At 36.6% G+C, this 20,593-nt stretch overlaps 1 protein-coding gene across 1 annotated transcript in view; it reads right to left on the reverse strand.

The window, feature by feature from the left end:
- C1H18orf63 (chromosome 1 C18orf63 homolog) overlaps positions 1-20,233 on the reverse strand; it is a 68,845-nt gene extending 48,612 nt beyond the window's left edge. The window contains exons 1-4 of the mRNA XM_043977034.1: positions 20,052-20,233; positions 17,447-17,614; positions 13,433-13,511; positions 7,541-7,597 (exon numbers count right to left, since the gene is read on the reverse strand). Coding sequence (XP_043832969.1) covers positions 7,541-7,597; positions 13,433-13,511; positions 17,447-17,598 — 288 coding nt within the window. The 5' untranslated portion in view covers positions 17,599-17,614; positions 20,052-20,233. The remainder of the gene's footprint in view (positions 1-7,540; positions 7,598-13,432; positions 13,512-17,446; positions 17,615-20,051) is intronic.
- Positions 20,234-20,593: the final 360 nt, after the last annotated feature.

The following is a 20,593-nucleotide window of genomic DNA, read 5'->3' on the forward strand; positions in this document are numbered from 1 at the left end:
CTCAGAAAAATTGGAAATGGACTCTGATTGTCACCCTTTCTCAAAGAAATGTAAGTAAAATAAAATAATTGTCCCAATGGGGAGAACAAAAGAGATTATACAATTCCTTAGTCTAAAAACATTTGTTCTCTTTACCAAAGAGGAAAGAGCTAGTAATGAGGAGCAAAGCCAACTTAGACAACATACTCATTGATACAACATTACAAAAGAATATGGTATAAGACCACAACAAGCATTTCTTTAAAAACTGTAAAAAGTAGTGTAGAAGAAAACAAGGCCACAGAAAGGTAGGCATGGGATCAAACTGAGCCAGTCCAAGAGCATTTACATAAAATGAACTGAAAAGAAAATAACAAATGCATATGAACTGAAACAGATTTGCTGGTATTTCTATACTAATCTATCTTTATTACTGAGTATAGTGATGTCACCACATAAGTTTTCAACACAAAATGTGCTACAATATGATACAGAAAAGTGGGGAAGATGAAGTAAAGACCAAATATACACAGAAAAAAAGAGTCCCTGCTAGAAATGAAAATTTGAAAGATACCCAGAAATGGATTTTTAAGCTATCTTAAAGACTATAAGATCCTCAAGTAATAAAAAAATCAACAGATAATCTTACCAAAAAAAAAAAAAGAATGACAGATATCAACTACTAATGCACAAAATCTTTATGATGATGCTCTATGCATTATTATATCCTCTATACATTTTTTTTTGCAGGGCAATGAGGGTTAAGTGACTTGCCCAGAATCACACAGTCACTAAGTGTCAAGTGTCTGAGGCCAGATTTGAACTCAGGTCTTCCTGAATCCAGGGCCAGTGTTTTATCCACTGCACCACCTACCTGCCCCATCTCTATACATTTCTACCTAAATGTTGCATAGCCATCTCAAACACAACACATCCAAAACAGAACTCATTTTATTTTCCCCAGAATTCATTTCTCTTCTAAACTTCTCCATTTCTATTTAGGGAACCATTATCCTTCTAACGATACAAGTGTGCCACTTTTTTTAATCATCCTTCACTTTTGTCTCTCCCTCACCTCCCATATTCAATCATCAGCCAAGTTTGAGTTTCACTTCCATAAAAATAGCACCTACCTCACAAGAGTGTTGGGAGAACCAAATTAGACAATGTAGATAAAGCACTATGCAAACCTTAAAGAGTCATAAGGGAAATATAGCCTTAAACCTTAAAATATTTACTATCATTACTATTACTACTATTATTACTATTAACTAATGTTGCTACCACTACTACTGAATATTCTCAATCAAATCACTGACCACTGAAAGAATTAATCTTTTAATGTCAAGAATGCTCAGTAGTAGTAATAGCAGCAGGAACAGTAGTAGGAGGAGCAGTAGCTTCTACTAAAAACTAAAGAAAATTTTGGAATACAATATTCCAAAAGGCAGAGATTTATAACCAAGAATAATTTACTTCACAAAGCTAAGTATCTATAGGGGGGCAAATGGATCTTTGATGAAATAAAGGATTCTCAGGCATTTCAGATGAAAAGTCCAGAGTTGAATTGGAAATTTGAAATAAAAACAGAGAGACGATTATAGGAAGATGGTAGAGTAAGATAGTAAACACCAAGGTGTTCAAGATTCTCCCAGAAACACGATAAAAAATATTGCTACAAAGATAATTTTGAGCAGAAGAAATAATTAAAAGTTGAGACAAAGCATTTGTCCTCCTAAGACAATTGGGAAGGACCAACCTTCAGAGGAGGTTTGGCCTGACTGAAGTGCAAACACCTCCAGGCAGACTCCCTTGGATCAACAAACAAGCCCCAGAGGCAGGCAGTGGTCTCAACTTCAGAAATCTTCACCTCACAGAAAGTGTAGGTATCAGACTGAACAGAGGAAGACTGAAGGATCTTCTCCAGTTGTTGGGCTTCTAGCATAGTTTTGTTTTGTTTTGTTTTGTTTGGGCAGGGTAATGAGGGTTAAGTGAAAACCCTAGCATAGGTTTGCTGACCAGACTAAGTCCAGGCTGTGGTTGTGGGCAAGGAGTGAGCACATTCTCGGTGAGTGCCATGGTGCTGTAGCAGAGGATAGGGGACTCTGCAGACTGGGGAAACTCACAGGAGAGTGGAGTCTCTGGTTTTAGCTTCTGTTCCAGAGCAGGGGAGAGGGACTGCAGGGAGCAAGATCATTTACAGTGACTGCATGCCTAGGAATGACTCAGGGGCAGTGAGGAGTGCTTGAAGTTCGGTTCCCAGACGCAGCTTAGAAAATAACAGTAAGTAAAACCTAAAGCCAGAGGCATCATCCCCCACAACTCAGGACGATAACCTGACTATAATAAGCAGCCAAAAAATAATAACAATAAGTAAGCAAAGGAGAAAGAACCTGACCATAGATAGCTACTATGGGGACAGAGAAGACAATGAGTTCGTACTCAGAAGAAGGTAGTAAAGCTAAAAAAAAAAACCACTCCCTACTTCAAAGAAAAAATATTAAATGGTCATAAGCCCAAAAAGAGTTCTTAGAAAAGCTTTAAAAGGACTTTAAAAACCAAATGAGAGAGGTTGAGGAAAAATAAGGGAAAAAAAGAAAAGCAGTCCAAGAAAATAAAGAAAATTATGAAAAGGAAGTCAACCAAATGGAAAAGTAATCCAAAAACTTAAAGAAGAAAATAACCTTAAAAACTAGAAGTGGGGGGCAGCTAGATGGCGCAGTGGTAAAGCACTCCTGGATTCAGGAGTACCTGAGTTCAAATCTGGCCTCAGACACTTGACACTTACTAGCTGTGTGACCCTGGGCAAGTCACTTAACCCTCATTGCCCTGCAAAAACAAAACAAAACAAAACAAAAACCACAAAAAACTAGAAGTGGGCAAGGGGAAGTTGATGTTATAAGACACCAAAAAATAATAAAACAAAATCAAAAGAATGAAAAAAATAAAGAAGAGAATGTGAATCTCACTAGAAAAACAACTGATCTAGATAACAGATAAAGGAAAGACAATATAAGGATTGCTGGACTACCTGAAAGTTATGATTTTAAAAAAGAGTCTAGATATATTACATATAATTATTAAGGAAAACTGCCCTGAAGTATGAGAACAAGAAGGCAAAACAGAAATAGAAAAAAATCCATTGATCACCAATTGAAAGAGATCCTGAGATGAAAACATACAGGAATATTATTAGCCTAGTTTCAGAGCAACAAGAAAAAAACAATTTAAATACTGTGGAGATAGTCAGAATAACAAGCTCTAGCAGGTTCTATAGTAAAGGAAAGAAGGGCTTGGAACATTATATTTCAAAGAGCAAAGGAACTGGGCTTGCAACCAAGAATAACTTACCCAGCAAAGATGAATACAATCTTGATATTTTTTAAAAAAGGACATTTAATTAATTAAAAGACTTTTTAAGTATTCATAACAAAAAAGACCAGAACTCTCTGGAAAATCTGACATATAAGATCAAGGAGAAACATAAGGTAAACATTAAAGACCAAACATAAAGGACTTAATAGATCAAACTGTTTATTTCCTATATGGGAAAATGTTATCTATACTTTTAAGACTGTTATCATTACTTGGGTAGTTTAAAAGATCATACATACATAAAAAGCTTGGAGTTGAGTTGAGTATGATGGGATGATTCTAAAAAAATAATTGGGAAGGGAGAGGTAAAATGGAGTAATTATACAAAAGAGGCATGAATGGAAGAACTGTTAAAATGGAAGTAGGTGGGCGTGGAAAACTCTTAATGCTGGAGTCTTACATTATAACTAAGCTAAAGAAGGAATAGTATATACATCTAGAAGGGCATAAAAGTCTTCTAAATTTATTAAAAAATAGGAGTGCAAGGGAATAGGATGAGAGAGGGACTTTTAGAAGGGTGCAGAAGTAGGAGGGTGGGGGAAAGGGTAAGGGAGGGACTCTTCAGAGGTGTGGATAGATTAAGGAATGGGGGGCAAGATAGTGGTTATAAGTCAATTAGATGCTTGAGGAGGGATAGGGCAAGAAGGATAAACAGTGAGGAAAAATAAGATGGAAGGAAAAATACAACTAGTACTTATAACTTTGAATGTAAATGGGATGAACCTGCCCATAAAACAGAAATGGATAACTGAATGGATTAAAAATCAGAATTTGACAATATGTTGTTTACACAATTAAAAATGAGAGTTACAGAGTTAAAATAAAGGCCTGGAGTAGAATTTATTATGCTTCGGCTGATGTAAAAAAAAACAACCCAAAAACATAAAGAAATTGTGATCTCAGACAACCTTAAAGCTAAAATAGATTTAATTAAAAGAGATAAGCAGGGAGATTATACTATGTGTCATTATTATTCAATATTGTTTTAGAAATGCTGGCAATATCAATAAAAGAAAAAGAAATTGAAGGAATCAGAATGGAAAATGAGGTAATAAAATATCTCTTTTTGCAAATGATATGATCATACATTTGGAAAATCCTAAAGATTCAACTAAAAAGTTAGTTGAAACAATAATTTTAGCAGTGTGGTAAGATATAAAATAAACCCACATAAATCCTCAGCATTTTAATATATCACCAACAAAATCCTGCAAGAGATAGTAAGACATATCCTACTTAAAATAACTGCAGATAGTATAAAATACCTGGGAATATACCCACCAAAACAGACCCAGGAACTACATGAAAATAATTATAAAACACTCTTTATACAAATAAAGTCAGATTTAAATAACTGGAGAAATATTCATTATTTATGGGTAGACAAAGACAATATAATAAAAATGACAATGTAACCTAACTAATCTATTTATTCCATGCCATCCCAATAAAATTATCAAAAATTGAGTTAGAAAAAATAATAACAGGGGCAGCTAGGTGGCGCAGTGGATAGAGCACCTGCCCTGGAGTCAGGAGGACCTGAGTTCAAATTTGACCTCAGACACTTAACACTTACTAGCTGTGTGACCTTGGGCAAGTCACTTAACCCCAATGCCTCACCAAAAAAAAAAAAAAAAAGAAAAGAAAAAGAAAAAATAATAACAAAATACATTTGGAAAAACAAGAGTTAAAGAATTTTAAGGAAACTAATGAAAAAATGTAAAGGAAGGATGTTTAGCAGTACCAGATCTTAAACTAAATTATAAAACAGTGATTTGAAACTATCTGGTACTAGCTAAGAGATACAAAGGTACATCGGAGGAATAGAATAGCTATTTTCTACACAGTAGTAAATGATTATAATAACCTTGTCTTTGACTAATGTAAAGATTTAAGTTTTGCAGATAAGAATTCATTATTTGGTAAAAAATTGTTGGGGAAGCTGGAAAGTAGTTTGGCAGAAATTGGGCATAGACCAGTATCTTAAACCATTTAACAAGAAAAGGTCAAAATAGATACAATAGATATTACAAGAAAATTAGTAGAAAATGGAACATATTACTTATCAGATTTAGGAATAGGAGAACAATTTATGAATAAACAAGAAAGAGAGCATTGTGAGGCATAAAATGGATAATTTTGATGATATCAAATGAAAAAGGTTTTGTACAAATAAAAATAATGTTGCTAAGATTAGAAGAAAAGAAAATTGAGGTGAAATTATATAGACAGCGTTTCAGATAAAGGTCTCATTTCTCAAATATATAAATAACTTTTTCAATTTGTAAGAATATGAGTCATTCCCCAATTGATAAATGTAAAAAGACATGAACAAGTAGGGTTTTTTTTGGTTTTTGGTTTTTTTTTAGTGAGGCAATTGGGGTTAAGTGACTTGCCCAGGGTCACACAGCTAGTAAGTGTTAAGTGTCTGAGGCCGGATTTGAACTCAGGTACTCCTGAATCCAGGACCGGTGCTCTATCCACTGCGCCACCTAGCTGCCCCTAAATAAGCCCATTTTAGAAAAAGAAATTGAACAAGCCATGAATGAACTTCCTAACAATCTTCAGGGCCAGATGGGGTTACAGGTGAATTGTATTGAACATTGAGAGAACAATTAATTCCAATACTATACAAACTATATGGAAAAATAGGTGAAGAAGGAATTGTACTAAATTCCTTCTGTGAGACAAATATGGTGCTGATACCTAAACCAGGAAGAACAAAAATGGAGAAAGAAAATTACAGACCAATTTCCCAAATGAATATTGATCCAGAAATTCTAAATAGAATATTAGCAAAGAGATTACAGCAATTTATCACCAGGATAATATACTGTGACCAGGAGGGATTTATACTAGGAATGCAGGACTGGTTCAATATTAGGAAAACTATCAACATAATCGATCACCTCAATAACAAGACTAACCAAAAATCATATGATTATCTCAATAGAAATAATGTCCTAAGAACAACTTTGAAAGACTAATTCAAATTAAGTATCATAAATACTCAAACTAACTACAAGGGACCTATGAAGGGAAATGCTATCTACCTCCAGAGAAAGAAATGATAAATAGGAGTATGTATAGTATGGTTTTACATAAATGTGTGTGCTTATAGTCTTCTCTAGGGCAAGGTGGAAGAGGAGGGAAAAAGTTCACAGCAGAGAAGAAAAGAAAAATTAGAAGGAAGCAGGGTAGCTTTGAAAACAATGTGTAGTATTTATTATAATTTTTAAAAATATTGAATCTTCTCTTTATGTTGAGCTGTATTTGGGAATGTTCTCTTTTTTGTCTTTGCATTTAAGTTCAAAACAATCAAAAATTTTTTTAAAAGTTTAATTTGTACTAACAGCACTTCATTAAGTCTAGATAATTTTTTTAAAACTATGAGTCCAGGGGCAGCTAGGTGGTGCAGTGGATAGAGCACAGGCCCTGAATTCAGGAGGACCTGAGTTCAAATACGGCCTCAGACACTTTACACACTTACTAGCTGTGTGACCCTAGGCAAGTCACTTAACCCCAATTGCCTCACCAAAAAAACAAAAACAAACAAAATAAAACAAACAAAAAACTTTGAGTCCAGAGAAACCTAGAAAGGTAAATTTATTTGAGCCATTGAAGAGAATTCTATGATGACATATATAGTCCTAACATTCTAAATGGGGGAGAAAAAAACAAATGTCCCTTCAGAAGCTTAATGTCTTCAAAGGATATTGAGGGAGTTAAATAAGAAAAACAGAGGTGCTAGGAGTGGACTGATTCTGTTCTAAGGATTTTAAGAGGAGAAAAAGGAGACTAAAAGAAGGAATATGCTAGTGTATATCTCCTTGACATTAGAAACATCAAGAAAAAAATGGAACTTGTTGTTTTTCATAATTGGAGTGCCTGAAAATTGATGATTGTCCTTTGTTCTTGAATAGGACCAATGACATCAGGAGACTTGACTTGCAAGTGAATTGCATTTAAGTGAGGCAGGGCTGTGCAAAGTCACCAGCTTCACTCTCTCATAGAGATGTCACTAAACAATTTATTGGGACCCCAAATTATTGGTCTCTTGTACACAGTTCTATAGAAATAGCTTCTTAAAAAGATACCCACATTTCTGTCTACTATAAACAGTAGCAAAATTTAACACAAGTCAATTTCATAACAATTGAGAATTGAAAAAAAATTATAAACCTACCTTAGCTCCATGTTGTTCTGTGTAGGCCTGAAGTTTTCCTGATTTGTAAAACGGTATCTAAAAAGATCCATTTGTTTAAAAAAAAAACCTTGATAAATATAACATTAAATAATGCAATAAAACAAAGAAATATGTTACACAAAGTCTTCCTAACATCTGTCCTTAAGCAAAGATAATCCTTTTGCTTGGATATGAAGGAACTTCAAAGAAATATATAGAAATGGTGTTGACAAATGTTTCATTCTTCTATTAAGGTCTTACCCTTTTTATTATGATAATAAGCTGGTGACATTCTCCTCATCCTTAAATATCTATTGTATCATTTAAAAAAGCCAAGATAGAAGACTTAAAACCTCTCAGGAACATGATGAAAAGTATAGGCAAGACAAAGAGTTGGAAGTTCTTGTTTTTGCTTCTTAATGTCAAAGAGATATATAAAATACTGTATATATGAAGATGATTTATAAAATTTTAAACAAATATGAATTCTAATTTTCTTTATTATAGAATAACTTATTCCCCTTAGCCTGCTCCCTGCGTTTTATGATATACCACTTTTGATTATAACTGTTCATCCTTCATTTTCTTTTTTCCATTTATTTATTTCCCCCCTCTATTTATTTATTTGCTCATTTATTTATCTATTTTTATCTATTCATCCATTCATTCATTTTGTCCTTCACTTTCAAAGAGGACATCATGGGGGTGATGCCTTGATTTGCCCTGAACTGGAGTTAAATGAGGCAGAGTTGGGCAGTTTTCAGTCTGTATGAGATGACTATGGATTTGAGTCAGATTAAACTCTGAGGATGAGGTCTGGAAGATACCCAGCCCCGCCCCAGTATAGTTAGTTTAAAAGTTTATTGCTTGTCAAATTCTCACTGTCTCCTTTAAGTTTTATTGCCAATTAACAGTATTTTTACTTCTGCTCAGTCTCCCCACTTGTCAGCTACATCTTAGTTTTATCTGGAATCCATCATGTGTCAGAACCCCAGTCCCTGTTGAGTGGGTCAGGGATTCAATACTCGGGACTCAAGAAGAAAGGACAGGTGATCACAGGGCTTGGCACAGGATACGGCAATTAAGTTGAGACCAGATGTTAAGTGACATGTTTCTTTTTCTCAGAGCAGAATCCCCCTGACCCTAGGGTCTCAACAATGGATTATTCTTTTATTCTTTATTCTATTTATTTGATTTCCCAACATAGCCAAAGATAAATTTTAAGCCTGTCATCCTTCTAAAATTAACACCACTACAGAACAATGCTGAAACACCTGAGTGACTCTTCCTGTTATTCAAGTTGAATAGCTTTAGAGATAGGGGCTGGGAGGGGGGGGGTCAGTGAGAACTGTGAGATCTGAAACATCTGACTGTCCCCCCCCTCCCTCTTCCTTCGTTTTGACCTTGTTTCCCCTCCCTTTTTCCCCCTTGTTCCTGGAACACATATACATATCTCCATCCACTGATCATGAGCTAAGCACTCACTTTAGGTGAGACAGGATTGGATGTTAGATTGTAAGCTCAGCCTAGTGCACATGGCGACTTTCCTTCCTACAATTACTATAAAAACCCAAAAGTTTGGGCCTATCATTGCGACTCAGTTATTGAGTTTGCCCATTCTTGCAAGAATGTAATAAATCTGTCTCTGCCTGACTTGGTGGTCTCCTCGAGTTATTTGGGTAAACTGAGGCAGTTTGTCCCAAACAAGTCTCACTCTCCTAGAGTCACAGAAGTCCAGTGGCAAGACAAAAGTCAGAATGATTGGTGATGCAGTAGATGACCCTGGTGTCTTCTATTACTGATCAAACTATAAGCCCTCCATAGCACTTGCTACAGTTCCCTTCATGGCCATTGGAACAAATAGTTCTCATCTGCCCATTCTGCTGGGGATGGGTTGGGGGAGGTCTTCACACGCTTAAGGTAGCCATCCCCCTAACTCACTAACAGTTTGAGGCTTGTTGGTTACTCTCAATCTGGTTTAGAACGTAGTTTAGCCCATCTGTGGAGACAGCTTACCCAGTTGTGGCCACTGCACATCTACACCCTCTTGGAGCACAAGTAAGAGCTGGGTTAAAGTGAACACCAAAAGTGGATGAGCAGCCCTGAAAAGGGTTTGGCAAACCTTCATACCAGAGGCACTAGTTCCCCCATAACACTCCATATACCCCAATTGCAATTATAATATTTCCTAACTAGTCCAACAAAATTTCACCTTTTTTGTCTAACTCCTCTGTCTCGCCCAAGACAGAGGTTCTAGCCATATTGTTTCTACATAGCCTTTGTACCTTCAATCAATGTACTATTGAATTGTCCATGTCATTACCTCTACTTGCTCCTCTATTCCTTCTTCCTCTCTGACCCTTTATTTTCTGTAACAGTTTTTGTTTAATTTGAGAATGCTGTACCACTCCACTCTACTGTTTATCACCGATCTACCTCTGAATGACATCTGTTTACATTAAGCTTTTACAATGCCCCTTTATACCATTGTCAAAGACAAATAGCCACCACCAATCATTTTGCAATAATTTGATTAACTAACAGCATAGGACCTCTCTCCATCACAACCAACTGCTATTGGAGAAGAAACATAATATAATGAACTATGCAAGGACACAGTCAAAAGTGGATACTTTGACCCACTGTTGTAACAACTATTTGTAGTTCTTGGAAAAGAGACAACACCGACAGTCTGGTTGGTCTAAATGGTTATCTCGATGCTGCAATTAAGTCTAAAGTTTTTCTAACCTTTTTCACAATCGTGAAAGTATTGGTTCATTTCTCCTTGTCTCCTGCCCTTGAACAGGGAATGTCTTTTCATTTTGCTAACAAACTCTGCCAGCTTCATAGCAAATATTCCCCTAGAAGACTGTCCCTGTCTTCTTCCTTGAACAAGTTCCCTTTCCTCTATTCCTTCCCTCTGCTGGGAATCCTAAATTGCCACACAATGCTGCTAAGTGGGCCTGAAACATTATAAAAACTAAACTGGTACCCTAGGAAGTTGAAGCCATTTCCTTAGCACTTCTTTGCTTTTAGTTGACCCATCTTTGACCCAAAGTTATCTGAACCCAGCTATCTGCTATGCCTTTCTCCCAAGGGGTCCTATCATTTAAGAAGAGAAAATTCCCTGGCACCATCATGACAACTTCTATTGGTTTCTAATTTTCATATACTTTAGACTCTACACTTATATTTTAATAAATAACTTTAGGTCATTTAACCTAGGGGGTGTCCCCTAAACTCACAATGACTTTTTAGGGAGATTAAGTAGTGATTCACAAGCAACTATAGGGCAAACATTTTGGAAATCACAGAAATGACATCATGGTTTAAAAATAAAAACAAATCCCCCCACCTTCCCCCCCTATTTTCCCATTTCTTAAAAAAATCTTAATATTTAAAGCGATAATTTTAAGATTTATGAAGGCAAGGGGGCGGCTAGGTGGCTCAGTGGATAAAGCACCGGCCCTGGATTCAGGAGTACCTGAGTTCAAATCCGGCCTCAGACACTTGACACTTACCAGTTGTGTGACCCTGGGCAAGTCACTTAACCCCCATTGCCCCGCAAAAAAAAAAAAAAAGATTTATGAAGGCAAGAAGACTGAATCTGAAATTAAAATAATATAAAATGGAAGCTAAGCATCAGTCATTTAAGTTATTTTCTGATGAAAAATATGGCAGAGAAAAATGTTTTTCCAATTCATCCTGAGATTTGCCAATAAAATCATTAGAAGGGTATTATGTTCACTAACAAAGTCTATAAAAATATACCATAGTGCTATTCCTTCAGCAAAGGTTTGCCTTTGCAGATTGAACAAATATCAAAAATTAAACTATGCCTTTTTGTGTGAGGGAAAAGAGAGGAATGGACACAGTTAATCAGAGCAGAGCTAGCAAGGTTGGGAGTATAAACCCCAGGCATATGGAGAGACTTGTAGCATGGCCTGAGTCTCTATCTCCTCTCCTCAAGAGGAACTGAGAGCCAGATGCAAAGCTCCCATTGCAAAGAATACCCCAAATGGCATATAAGTATATGTGTTGAACTTTAGAGTTACAGTGACCATAGTTGCCTTGCTCCCAGCCTTCTGATACCTGTACATTCTACAGGCATTCAGATTGAAAAGACCAACAAGTGAAACTGGGGGAAAAAAAGCATTTTCTAATATCTCATAATCAAGGAAACCCTTTTCAATTAAATTTTCTAAATCTGAGAGATACTTTCAGAGACTATTACTATTTACAAAAATTAAAAAAGACATCTAGACTACCTTAAATGGTAGCAAATATGTCCTTACACAGGTGTATACTGAAAAAGAGCTCAATAAAAGAAACTTGACTTGTATTTTCTTCTTATTCGTTCCAAGTTAGTCATTCATAAGAAAACAATTGTTTTTATATAATTACAAGGTCATCTTTACCTTGAAATAAGTTAATCATTGTTTTGCATGCAAAGGGCAATGTATTTGTTTTAAGATTTGTTTTTCTTCTGGTAGCTAAATACTAAATAATATAAGAATCTTTCACCTTTACAGAATGGAAAATAAGAAAAATTGATTTAAAAAAGCTAGGGAAAAATTCTGTTTTGTATTTCTTTATTAAGATACTGTGAGGGAAGATCAACTTCCACATCACATGTAATTTGTGATTTATTCTAAAAGCAGAAGTTGTTGACTTAGGGTCTATAGACTTGGTTATTTTGTTTTGCCATTTGGATTAACTATGTTTCCATATCATTGGTTTACTTTGTAATACTATGTATTTTATTTTAAGTTTTTAAAAACATTATTTTGAGAAGGGGGCTACAGGCTTCACCAGACTTCCAAAGAAGTACATGCCAGAAAAAAGTTAACAAAATAAAATCCCTGATGTAAAAAATTGTACCTAAATTTCAATTCTAAATCATATGTTAATCATTTGGGACACATTTTCATGACCATGTGACTGAGATTTACCTGCTCACCTGTATCTGAAGATTTATCAATTATACAGCTCTAAAGAGACAAGGACAAAGTGTGGTTTGGGTGCTCTAGAATTACTTTGTGGTTTGCATATAACACTAAGTCTAATAAAATATTAAGAAATAATCAGTGGGGGCAGCTAGGTGGAGTAGTGGATAAAGCACTGGCCCTGGATTCAGGAGTACCTGAGTTCAAGTCCGGCCTCAAACACTTGACACTTACTAGCTGTGTGACCCTGGGCAAGTCACTTAACCCTCATTGCCCCACGAAAAAAAAAAAAAGAAAAAAGAAATAATCAGTGTCCTAGAATGAGGTCCTTGAACTCACAGGAACAAAAGATCTAATCTGTTTCCCTTGAATAGAAAGGACTTCATTCCCAGAAATAAGAGACTTAATCATATTAATGATGCCCAAATTAAGAGTGGAAATATCTCTGTTTAATTAAGAGAAATATCTCTCTTTTCACCTTTGACCAGATTAAAAGAGGGAGTAGTTAAAGAAGAAATGATTGGTTTCAGGATACTATTTTCTCCTAGGTGCACTTGCATTAAAATTACTGTATGGTAAATAAAAACTCCTAAATTTAAACTATGTTTAAACCTTTGTTTTACTTTGTTGTGGTATTTTGTCTTTAGGAATACTATGAAATAGAAATGGAAATTGCTTTAGTCAAAGAAAATTCCAATTAAAGGGGAAAATTCACAAGCAGAAAAGTTTGTATATTTAATAAATTACCTGGTAGTCTCTGGCAAGTACAGTTTTTTTTTCTTCCATAAGATTAAAGTAGTAAGGATTCAAATTGATTTCTTGGAATAGCTAAATGCTTGAAATTTCTAGCTTCTAATTTAACTTCTGATTTGCAATTTATAACTGATACATTTGGGAAGAAGGGCAATAATCCAATGATTAAGAAGGGATGAAAAATAGCACTAACCGCCATCACTACCCAAATTTGACTTAATATTCCAGGAACAGGTGATGTAAGAAGCTCTTGGTGCATAAACAGCAATTGCCTGTGGAGATGAAATGCATTAATTTAAGGATGGAACTGTTGTTATTCTCCTTGTTTTTACTTAATTTTGCTAATTTAAAAACCACTGAGTTCCCTTATTACTCAGTTATTATTTATAACTCCTTAAGGGCAACTATCATAGTTTTTTGAGTTGGCCACAACACCAAGCACAACGCTTTGCTTATTATTCTGCTCTATAATTACTGAAAGAATGAATTATTCGTTGGTTTGGTTTGTTATTGATAATACAGTATGAAACTCCTCTTCTAACCCTTATGCTTTGCTATTTCTCATCTATGGGGCCCAGCTCCATGTTCCATGTCAAATTTTGGTTTTATACCTCTCTCCTACAGAAAAAACAGACCACAGAAAATATTATTTTCATAATGTCTCCTACAGGAAAAACCAGATCAGAGACAGTTTATTTGTCCCAAGAACAAGCAGGCATGAATCATTCGGAAAATCCTTCCAAAGAAGGAACTGGAATACTTCCTCTTTCTCAGGGTATATAAGGTTTCTTTCCTCACTGGTTACAGGGTGTTATCAATTTCATTAGCATGATATAAATCAATCCAAAAGCAAACACTATAACAAGAATGCAAATCAGTTTTAATAATTTCAGTTATAACAAGAGTGTAGGAAATACCAATCAATTTGATAGTTCAGCTTAACAGAAATACTGTGGTAAGATTATATTATTCCAAAAATAGGGGTTTAGCAAGGACGAAGATGCCCAGATGTTTTTACAAGATAGGGACTTATTATCCTGGGGAAAGAAATCAGCAGATAGGGACTTATCTGCTAGCTAGCTATCTGGGTTCAGTCTGGAGTTCAGTCAAAGGTCATCTTGCTCCTATTAATCAAGAGTTTCATAAAATCCTTTTGGATAATAAGGCATTTCCATCAAATCCAGGATGCACATACATTCATCATAACACATACACTTTCCAAACTTTTTGCATTTACAATTGTACCCCAAGTTTGAAAGTGAGATGAGCTCGAATTGTAGGAGATTAAGTTAGATCATATATTTAAAGCTGGAAGGGACTTTAAAGATTTAGTCCAATTTTATCATTTTATAGAGGAAGAAACTGAACCTCAAGGAACTTAAAAATATCCTAAGGGTCATGCTGGTAGTAAATAACAAAGGTGGGATGAAATACTAGGTCCTCTGACTCCAGTATCATTCCACTATACCATGTAGCCTCTAAGACATGCTCAAAGTAATGAGAAGCAGTCTTAGAATGAAGGTCTCTTAAATCCTATTAGAATTCTTATTCCACTAATTCTCTTTGCTGGGTTGAATTCAGGGTACTAGCCCCTTAACATCTCCTACTTGAGAAGATAAGATCCTTAAGGGCAAAGACTGTCTCGTTTTTGTATACCAAGGCCTCTGGAACATGCCCAGATAATTAAACATGAGGTGCCTTGAGGGGCTTGCCTGGATATCCCCAGACCTAAAATGGAGGAACTCTTTGTCCCCTATCATACAAGTGTATGTAGCCTCCTTTGATTGGCTGTGTATCCACTATGGATTTGAAAATTGGCCAGACTGAGATAATGCCCCTTTCTCTGGAGTGTGGTCTTTCCCCCAGTTTATCACAGTGTGGATGCCATGAACTGAACTGGGGAGAGGGAAAGGACTTACTTCCCCTGCTTTCCCTTTCTTTTACCCAATGTCTCAAGAAATGGGCCAAAAAGTGTTTGTTTCTGTTCTGTTTTATTTGTCCTTCCAGTTTTAGGTGTAGACAGTTATCCCTAGTAGGTCAGGCATTCCAGCCACATAGTTGAAGACGAAATTGCAGGTGGTGTATTATAGCCAGCCAGCCAGCCAACCAGTCATCCCAGCAAGGAAGTCCTGGAGAAGCCCAGGCACCTGACACTTGAAAGCAAGAGGAATTTTGGACTTAAAACTGGCATCCTAGGAAATTAAAATGAGGCAGCACAGGGTAGTGGACATACAGCTGGTCTGGAATCAAGCAGACCTGGAGTCAAGTAGGACCTCTGGCACATGCTGGCTCTGTGACCTCAGGCAAGTCACTACTTGGTGAACCAGGCAACTCTTTAAGATTGCATATTGAAGAACAGTTGCCAATCTACACTATTTTGAAAATTCCTTATACCAATGAAATAAGAGACTTAGATTAAAAAAAACAGAAAAATATTTAGCACCTCTTAGCATAGTGTGGTTGAGGGTAGGCATATAATAAATGTCTCTTAATTGCAGCAGAAAGTGCTTTACTCAAGTACTCTGTTTTTTGAAAAACAATTTCAAGTACAGAATCGTATAATTTGAGAGCTGCAAACTTCTTATTTACACATGCAGAAATTGATGCTCAAAAAATGTTAAATGACTTGTTTTAGTTCACATGGCTAATTACCCTCAAAGTATTTTTACATTCCAAAAACTTCACTAAAAGAAATTTTTAACTCTGGAGTAGCCTAAGCTCAGAAATTTTGAGTTCCTGACCAATCTTAACATGGCATACTTGGTTGGAATTTAAACTGATATATCCTTGTTTTAAGTAAATGCACAAAATGCTTAATTTTTACAAGAAAATTATAATTGCATAGTCTCAAAGAGCTGCATGGCTACTCATATCAACCTAATAATCCAAATAGGAAAATCCAAAAGGATAAACAATACTGATTGCCTAGATTGATACGCAGTTTGGATGGGCAGTCTGATGAATTCATTTGTCAGTATATAAATCTTTTGACAGACACTACAAATGGATAAAGAACTATGCCTAGAATTAAGCAGTAGGAAAAGATCTGACTGGTCAAAATTTGGGACATTGCAACAGTTTCAATAATCCTAAATTGCTCCCTAATTCAAAGACTCAATTTTGAAAATACCAATATTCTCCTGGTGATAAAGTGAATCAAAATAATAGAATAGTAGGATCTCTGAAGAAACAGGCTTTTTTATGTCATCCATAGGACATTAATAGTCTCTTGCAAAAGGGTGGCATAAAAGATAGTATCAAAAAAAATGTCTAGGTCGTACCTAGGTGGCGCAGTGGATAAAGCACCAGCCTTGGAGTCAGGAGGACCTGAGTTCAAATCTGACCTCAGACACTTGACACTTACTAGCTGTGTGACCTTGAGCAAGTCACTGAACCCTCATTGCCCAACCAAAAACAAACAAAAAATTAGAAAAAAAAGAACAAAGTATAAGAGATCAACAGCAACATGCTGTATCACTGCATAAAGTGTTAAAATGTCTAGAGCAGCTGTTTTCAAAATTTTTGGTCTTAGAACTGCTTTATACTTTTAAAAATTATTGAGGACCTGCCCCACACCCCCAAAGAACTTTTGTTTATGTGGATTGTATCTATTAACATTTCCTGGCAGCTAGACAGCAGATTAAATAGAGATGTCTCTGGAGTTAGGGAGACCTAAGTTCAAATCTGACCTCAGATACTTACTAGCTGTTCAACCCTGGGCAAGTCACTTAACCACTGCCTCCCTTGGTTTCCTCATCTATAAAATAGGAACAATAATAGCACCTACCTCCCAGAGCTATTGTGAGAGAGGTTTGTAAAATACTTTATAAACTCAAAAGTACAATATAAAGCTAAGTATTAGTATTATTGTATTGTAAATTAAAACATCTCAATACTATTATGAAAGTAGTTTTGACCCTGTAGACTCCCTGAAAGGCTCCTATGGATCCTCAGGGTTCTTCGGACTACACTGTAAGAACCTAGAGGAAGGTCTTCAGAGATTCTGGCACAGAGCCTATGACTGAATTATAGAAGGGAATAGACAAAAACCACACCAACTCTGGATTGTAACAATGAGATCACAGGCCCACTGAAGTACTAAAATATTATAGAAGATAAGTACTTCATTTGTAAATTTCATATTTATAAAATACCATCTCTCCAAGAAACACAAAGCCCAAAGATCATAAGTGACTTTTTTTTTTACCTGCACATCTTCATCTGCGTGCTTCTAATCTCTGTGTCTGCCATTTGGTTACTTAGAACTACTTTGACAACACAAAGCTTTTGTAGGTCTGGAAGGTTGATGAAGAACAGGGACTGTTGCCCAGAAACACTCATGTTTTCTGCTGACTGCATTAGTGAGCAACTTGGCCTTTTAAAATGAGAAAAGTAGCAAACCGCCTTATCAGTAACAAGAGGAACCCAAATTCTAAAAATATAATAGTTAATTCTATTCACAATATCATGTTGCTGTAATGCCAACTAGCAAGTTAATAAAATTCAGGGTTCAATATTGACATTTTTTCTTTAAGCTTTTCACTTAAAGTTCATAATATTAAGATGGTAATTCAAAACCAATAAAGGAAAATTTAATCTATGTTGAAAAGCTTAAAATCTTATCATAGTTATTTAACATGCACTAAATTATTATTGAACACAGGATAAACTTTGTGACACCTCTTAATCCTAGAATTCTTTTTATTTCCCTCTTCAGTTTGTTGTACAGTCATTTTGAGTTCTGTCTGACTCTTCATAACCCCATTTGCAGTTTTCTTGGCAAAGATACTGGAGTAGTTTGCCATTTCTTTCTCCAGCTCATTTTACAGATGAGGAAACTGAGGCAATCATGGTTACGTGACTTGCCCTGCGTCACATAGATAGTGTCTGAGGCCAGATTTGAACTCAGGATGGCTCAGCACTCTACCCACTGTGTCACTTTGCTGCCCCTCTCCCTTCCAGGTTAAATTACAAAAACTAAGAAAAACATAATTTGCCACACAATAATTATAACTATTTAAAAATCCTAAACTATACTCAAATACTACAAAATCTTTTATCATTCCTGTGGACTCTTCCAGCATAAGTAGTATACTACTCTCATTTTAAATGTGTGAATATGTCATTACAGTCTTCTGTTTTGCCTCTACTATATTGTGTCCTCAACAATTTTAACATATAAAATTTAATTTTTAGCATACATTAGTAGCTAGCACAAGTAACTTTTTTTTTTTTTTGCGGGACAATGAAGGTTAAGTGACTTGCCCAGGATCACACAGCTAATAAGTGTCAAGTGTCTGAGGCCAGATTTGAACTCAGTTCTTCCTGAATTCAGGGCCAGTGCTTTATACACTGCGCCACTGCCCCACAAACAACTATTTTAAGAATTTTGTATTCACACAAACATAAAAAATTATTCATTAGAGGCCAAATTATCTGCTGTCTTCATAAATGGAGGCAGAAGCAAACAGAAAGTCAGTAAAAGGGCAAAAAGAAGCAGCAGGAGCCCCACAGAGAGCCTATTTCACAATTTTACCTAGGGCAGGTTACTACTGTTAAACCTATTCACTGAGAATCAACAATGTGCTAGATGTCATAGAATTTTAAAAACATTAACCCTGCCTTCTTTCTGGAGCACTTCATGGTTTTTCTGAAATCAAAACAAAAACAACTGAAAGCAATCCACATAAACTCTGGATACCCCTAAGATTTATCAATTAAATAAAAGTCAGCAGGTCATAGGAGTTCGTGAGCTGAGGAAATCACTGATTCTTCAGGTATTAACCACTTAGGTTAAGGTCCATTTGATAACATTATACAAAGCTCAAAATATAGGCCAATCCTTATTAATAGATAACTATGAACTTCCAAACGAAGTTCATCATGGGCTGCTAGGTGACACATCAGATAGACTGCTGGATCCAGAGTCAGGAAAACCTGACTTCAAATCTTGTCTCGGATACTTACTAAGTGTGTGACCTTAAGGCAAACCACTTAACTTTTCTCAACTCGTTTTCTCATCTGTAAAAAAGGACATTAATAACACCTACCTCAATCAAATAACATACATAAATCGATTTGTAATCCTTAAGGTGCAATATAAATGACAGTTATTATTATTGTCGTTACTATTATTCCACAGATAGCTGGCAGCATCAAACATCACAAAGGGCCACCTCAGGTGTTTCTTGGAAGACCTCACTGAGAAACTTTCGTGTGACCTACGAAGTCTCAAGAGCCCAGCTTCCTTCGAGTCTCAGCTGAAGTCCCATCTTTCAAAAGCTGCATTTCCTAGTCCTTTTTAATCTTATTGCCTTCCCTCTGAGATTACTCCCCGTGTGTCCTGTATACATTTTGTTTGTATACAGTTTAAATGTTCTTTTAGAGCAGGGACTCGAAAGTTGCCTTTCTTTCTATACCCATATAGCAGTATCCACCACATGGTAGGTATTTAATAAATATTTTCTGATTTGTTGTTGACCTCCATAACCACAAACACCTGGCCACTAGTCTCAAAAGAGATCATATATAGCACATAAAGGTTTTTAATTTCAAATATTTAACTTCAGAAATGTCCATTTTCTGTTCCTATTTCTACAAATGTAGAAACACTGAGGTTAAGTGTGAGGCCCAAAAGTAAAACGCAGAATGAAAACGCCCCCCCCCCCCAGGGCGTGTCTTAAAGCTCGCGTTGCTACCCCCGCCCCAACCCAGACTGGACCTTTCAAAGTGCCCCGTCAGCATCATCACACAAACCGCTAAGTGCTTGGGGAGGGGGCGCGGCGGTGCCCTGACCCACTCAGACCCGTCACCTGCGGCCTTTCTTATGATTTGTCTTCTTTGGGGAAGCAGATTTAAAAGCTGGAAGGAGGCCTTGGCAGCTGATCAGCGCAGCTTCTTCATTTCACAGAGAAGGAAACTGAGGCCCAGTCGGGTGAGATGACTAGCCCTGGGTCACGCAGCACGACAGGACATTGCCATGTCTCTAACAAGGGTCCCCTGATTCTGGCTCCCTCAGCCTCTTCGCTGAACCACACCTCAAGAGTGAAAATGCTTCTCCCACCCCTTCTCCAGAAGTACGGCTGCGTTACACCCCTACAGGAGGCTGCCCAGGGCAAGAACGCCTCCACCTCTGCCCGCGGCCACAGCCCACCGCTCTGCGCAGGCGCACCCAGGGTGGCCTAGGTCTTCACGTGCCGACCTCGTGCCTCGCTGCCATTGGGCTCGGAGCCTAGCCCTGGCGCCCAGTCCCTTGCTGGGGGTGGGGGGCGGAGTACCGAGATGCTCTTTCTTCTTCCTTGCATTGGAGTCAGGGGGGACATTCTGGGAAAAGTAAAGTGTTCCTCAGCTTACT

This window comes from Dromiciops gliroides, chromosome 1 (assembly GCF_019393635.1).
Source record: "Dromiciops gliroides isolate mDroGli1 chromosome 1, mDroGli1.pri, whole genome shotgun sequence".
Taxonomy (NCBI): Eukaryota; Metazoa; Chordata; class Mammalia; order Microbiotheria; family Microbiotheriidae; genus Dromiciops; species Dromiciops gliroides.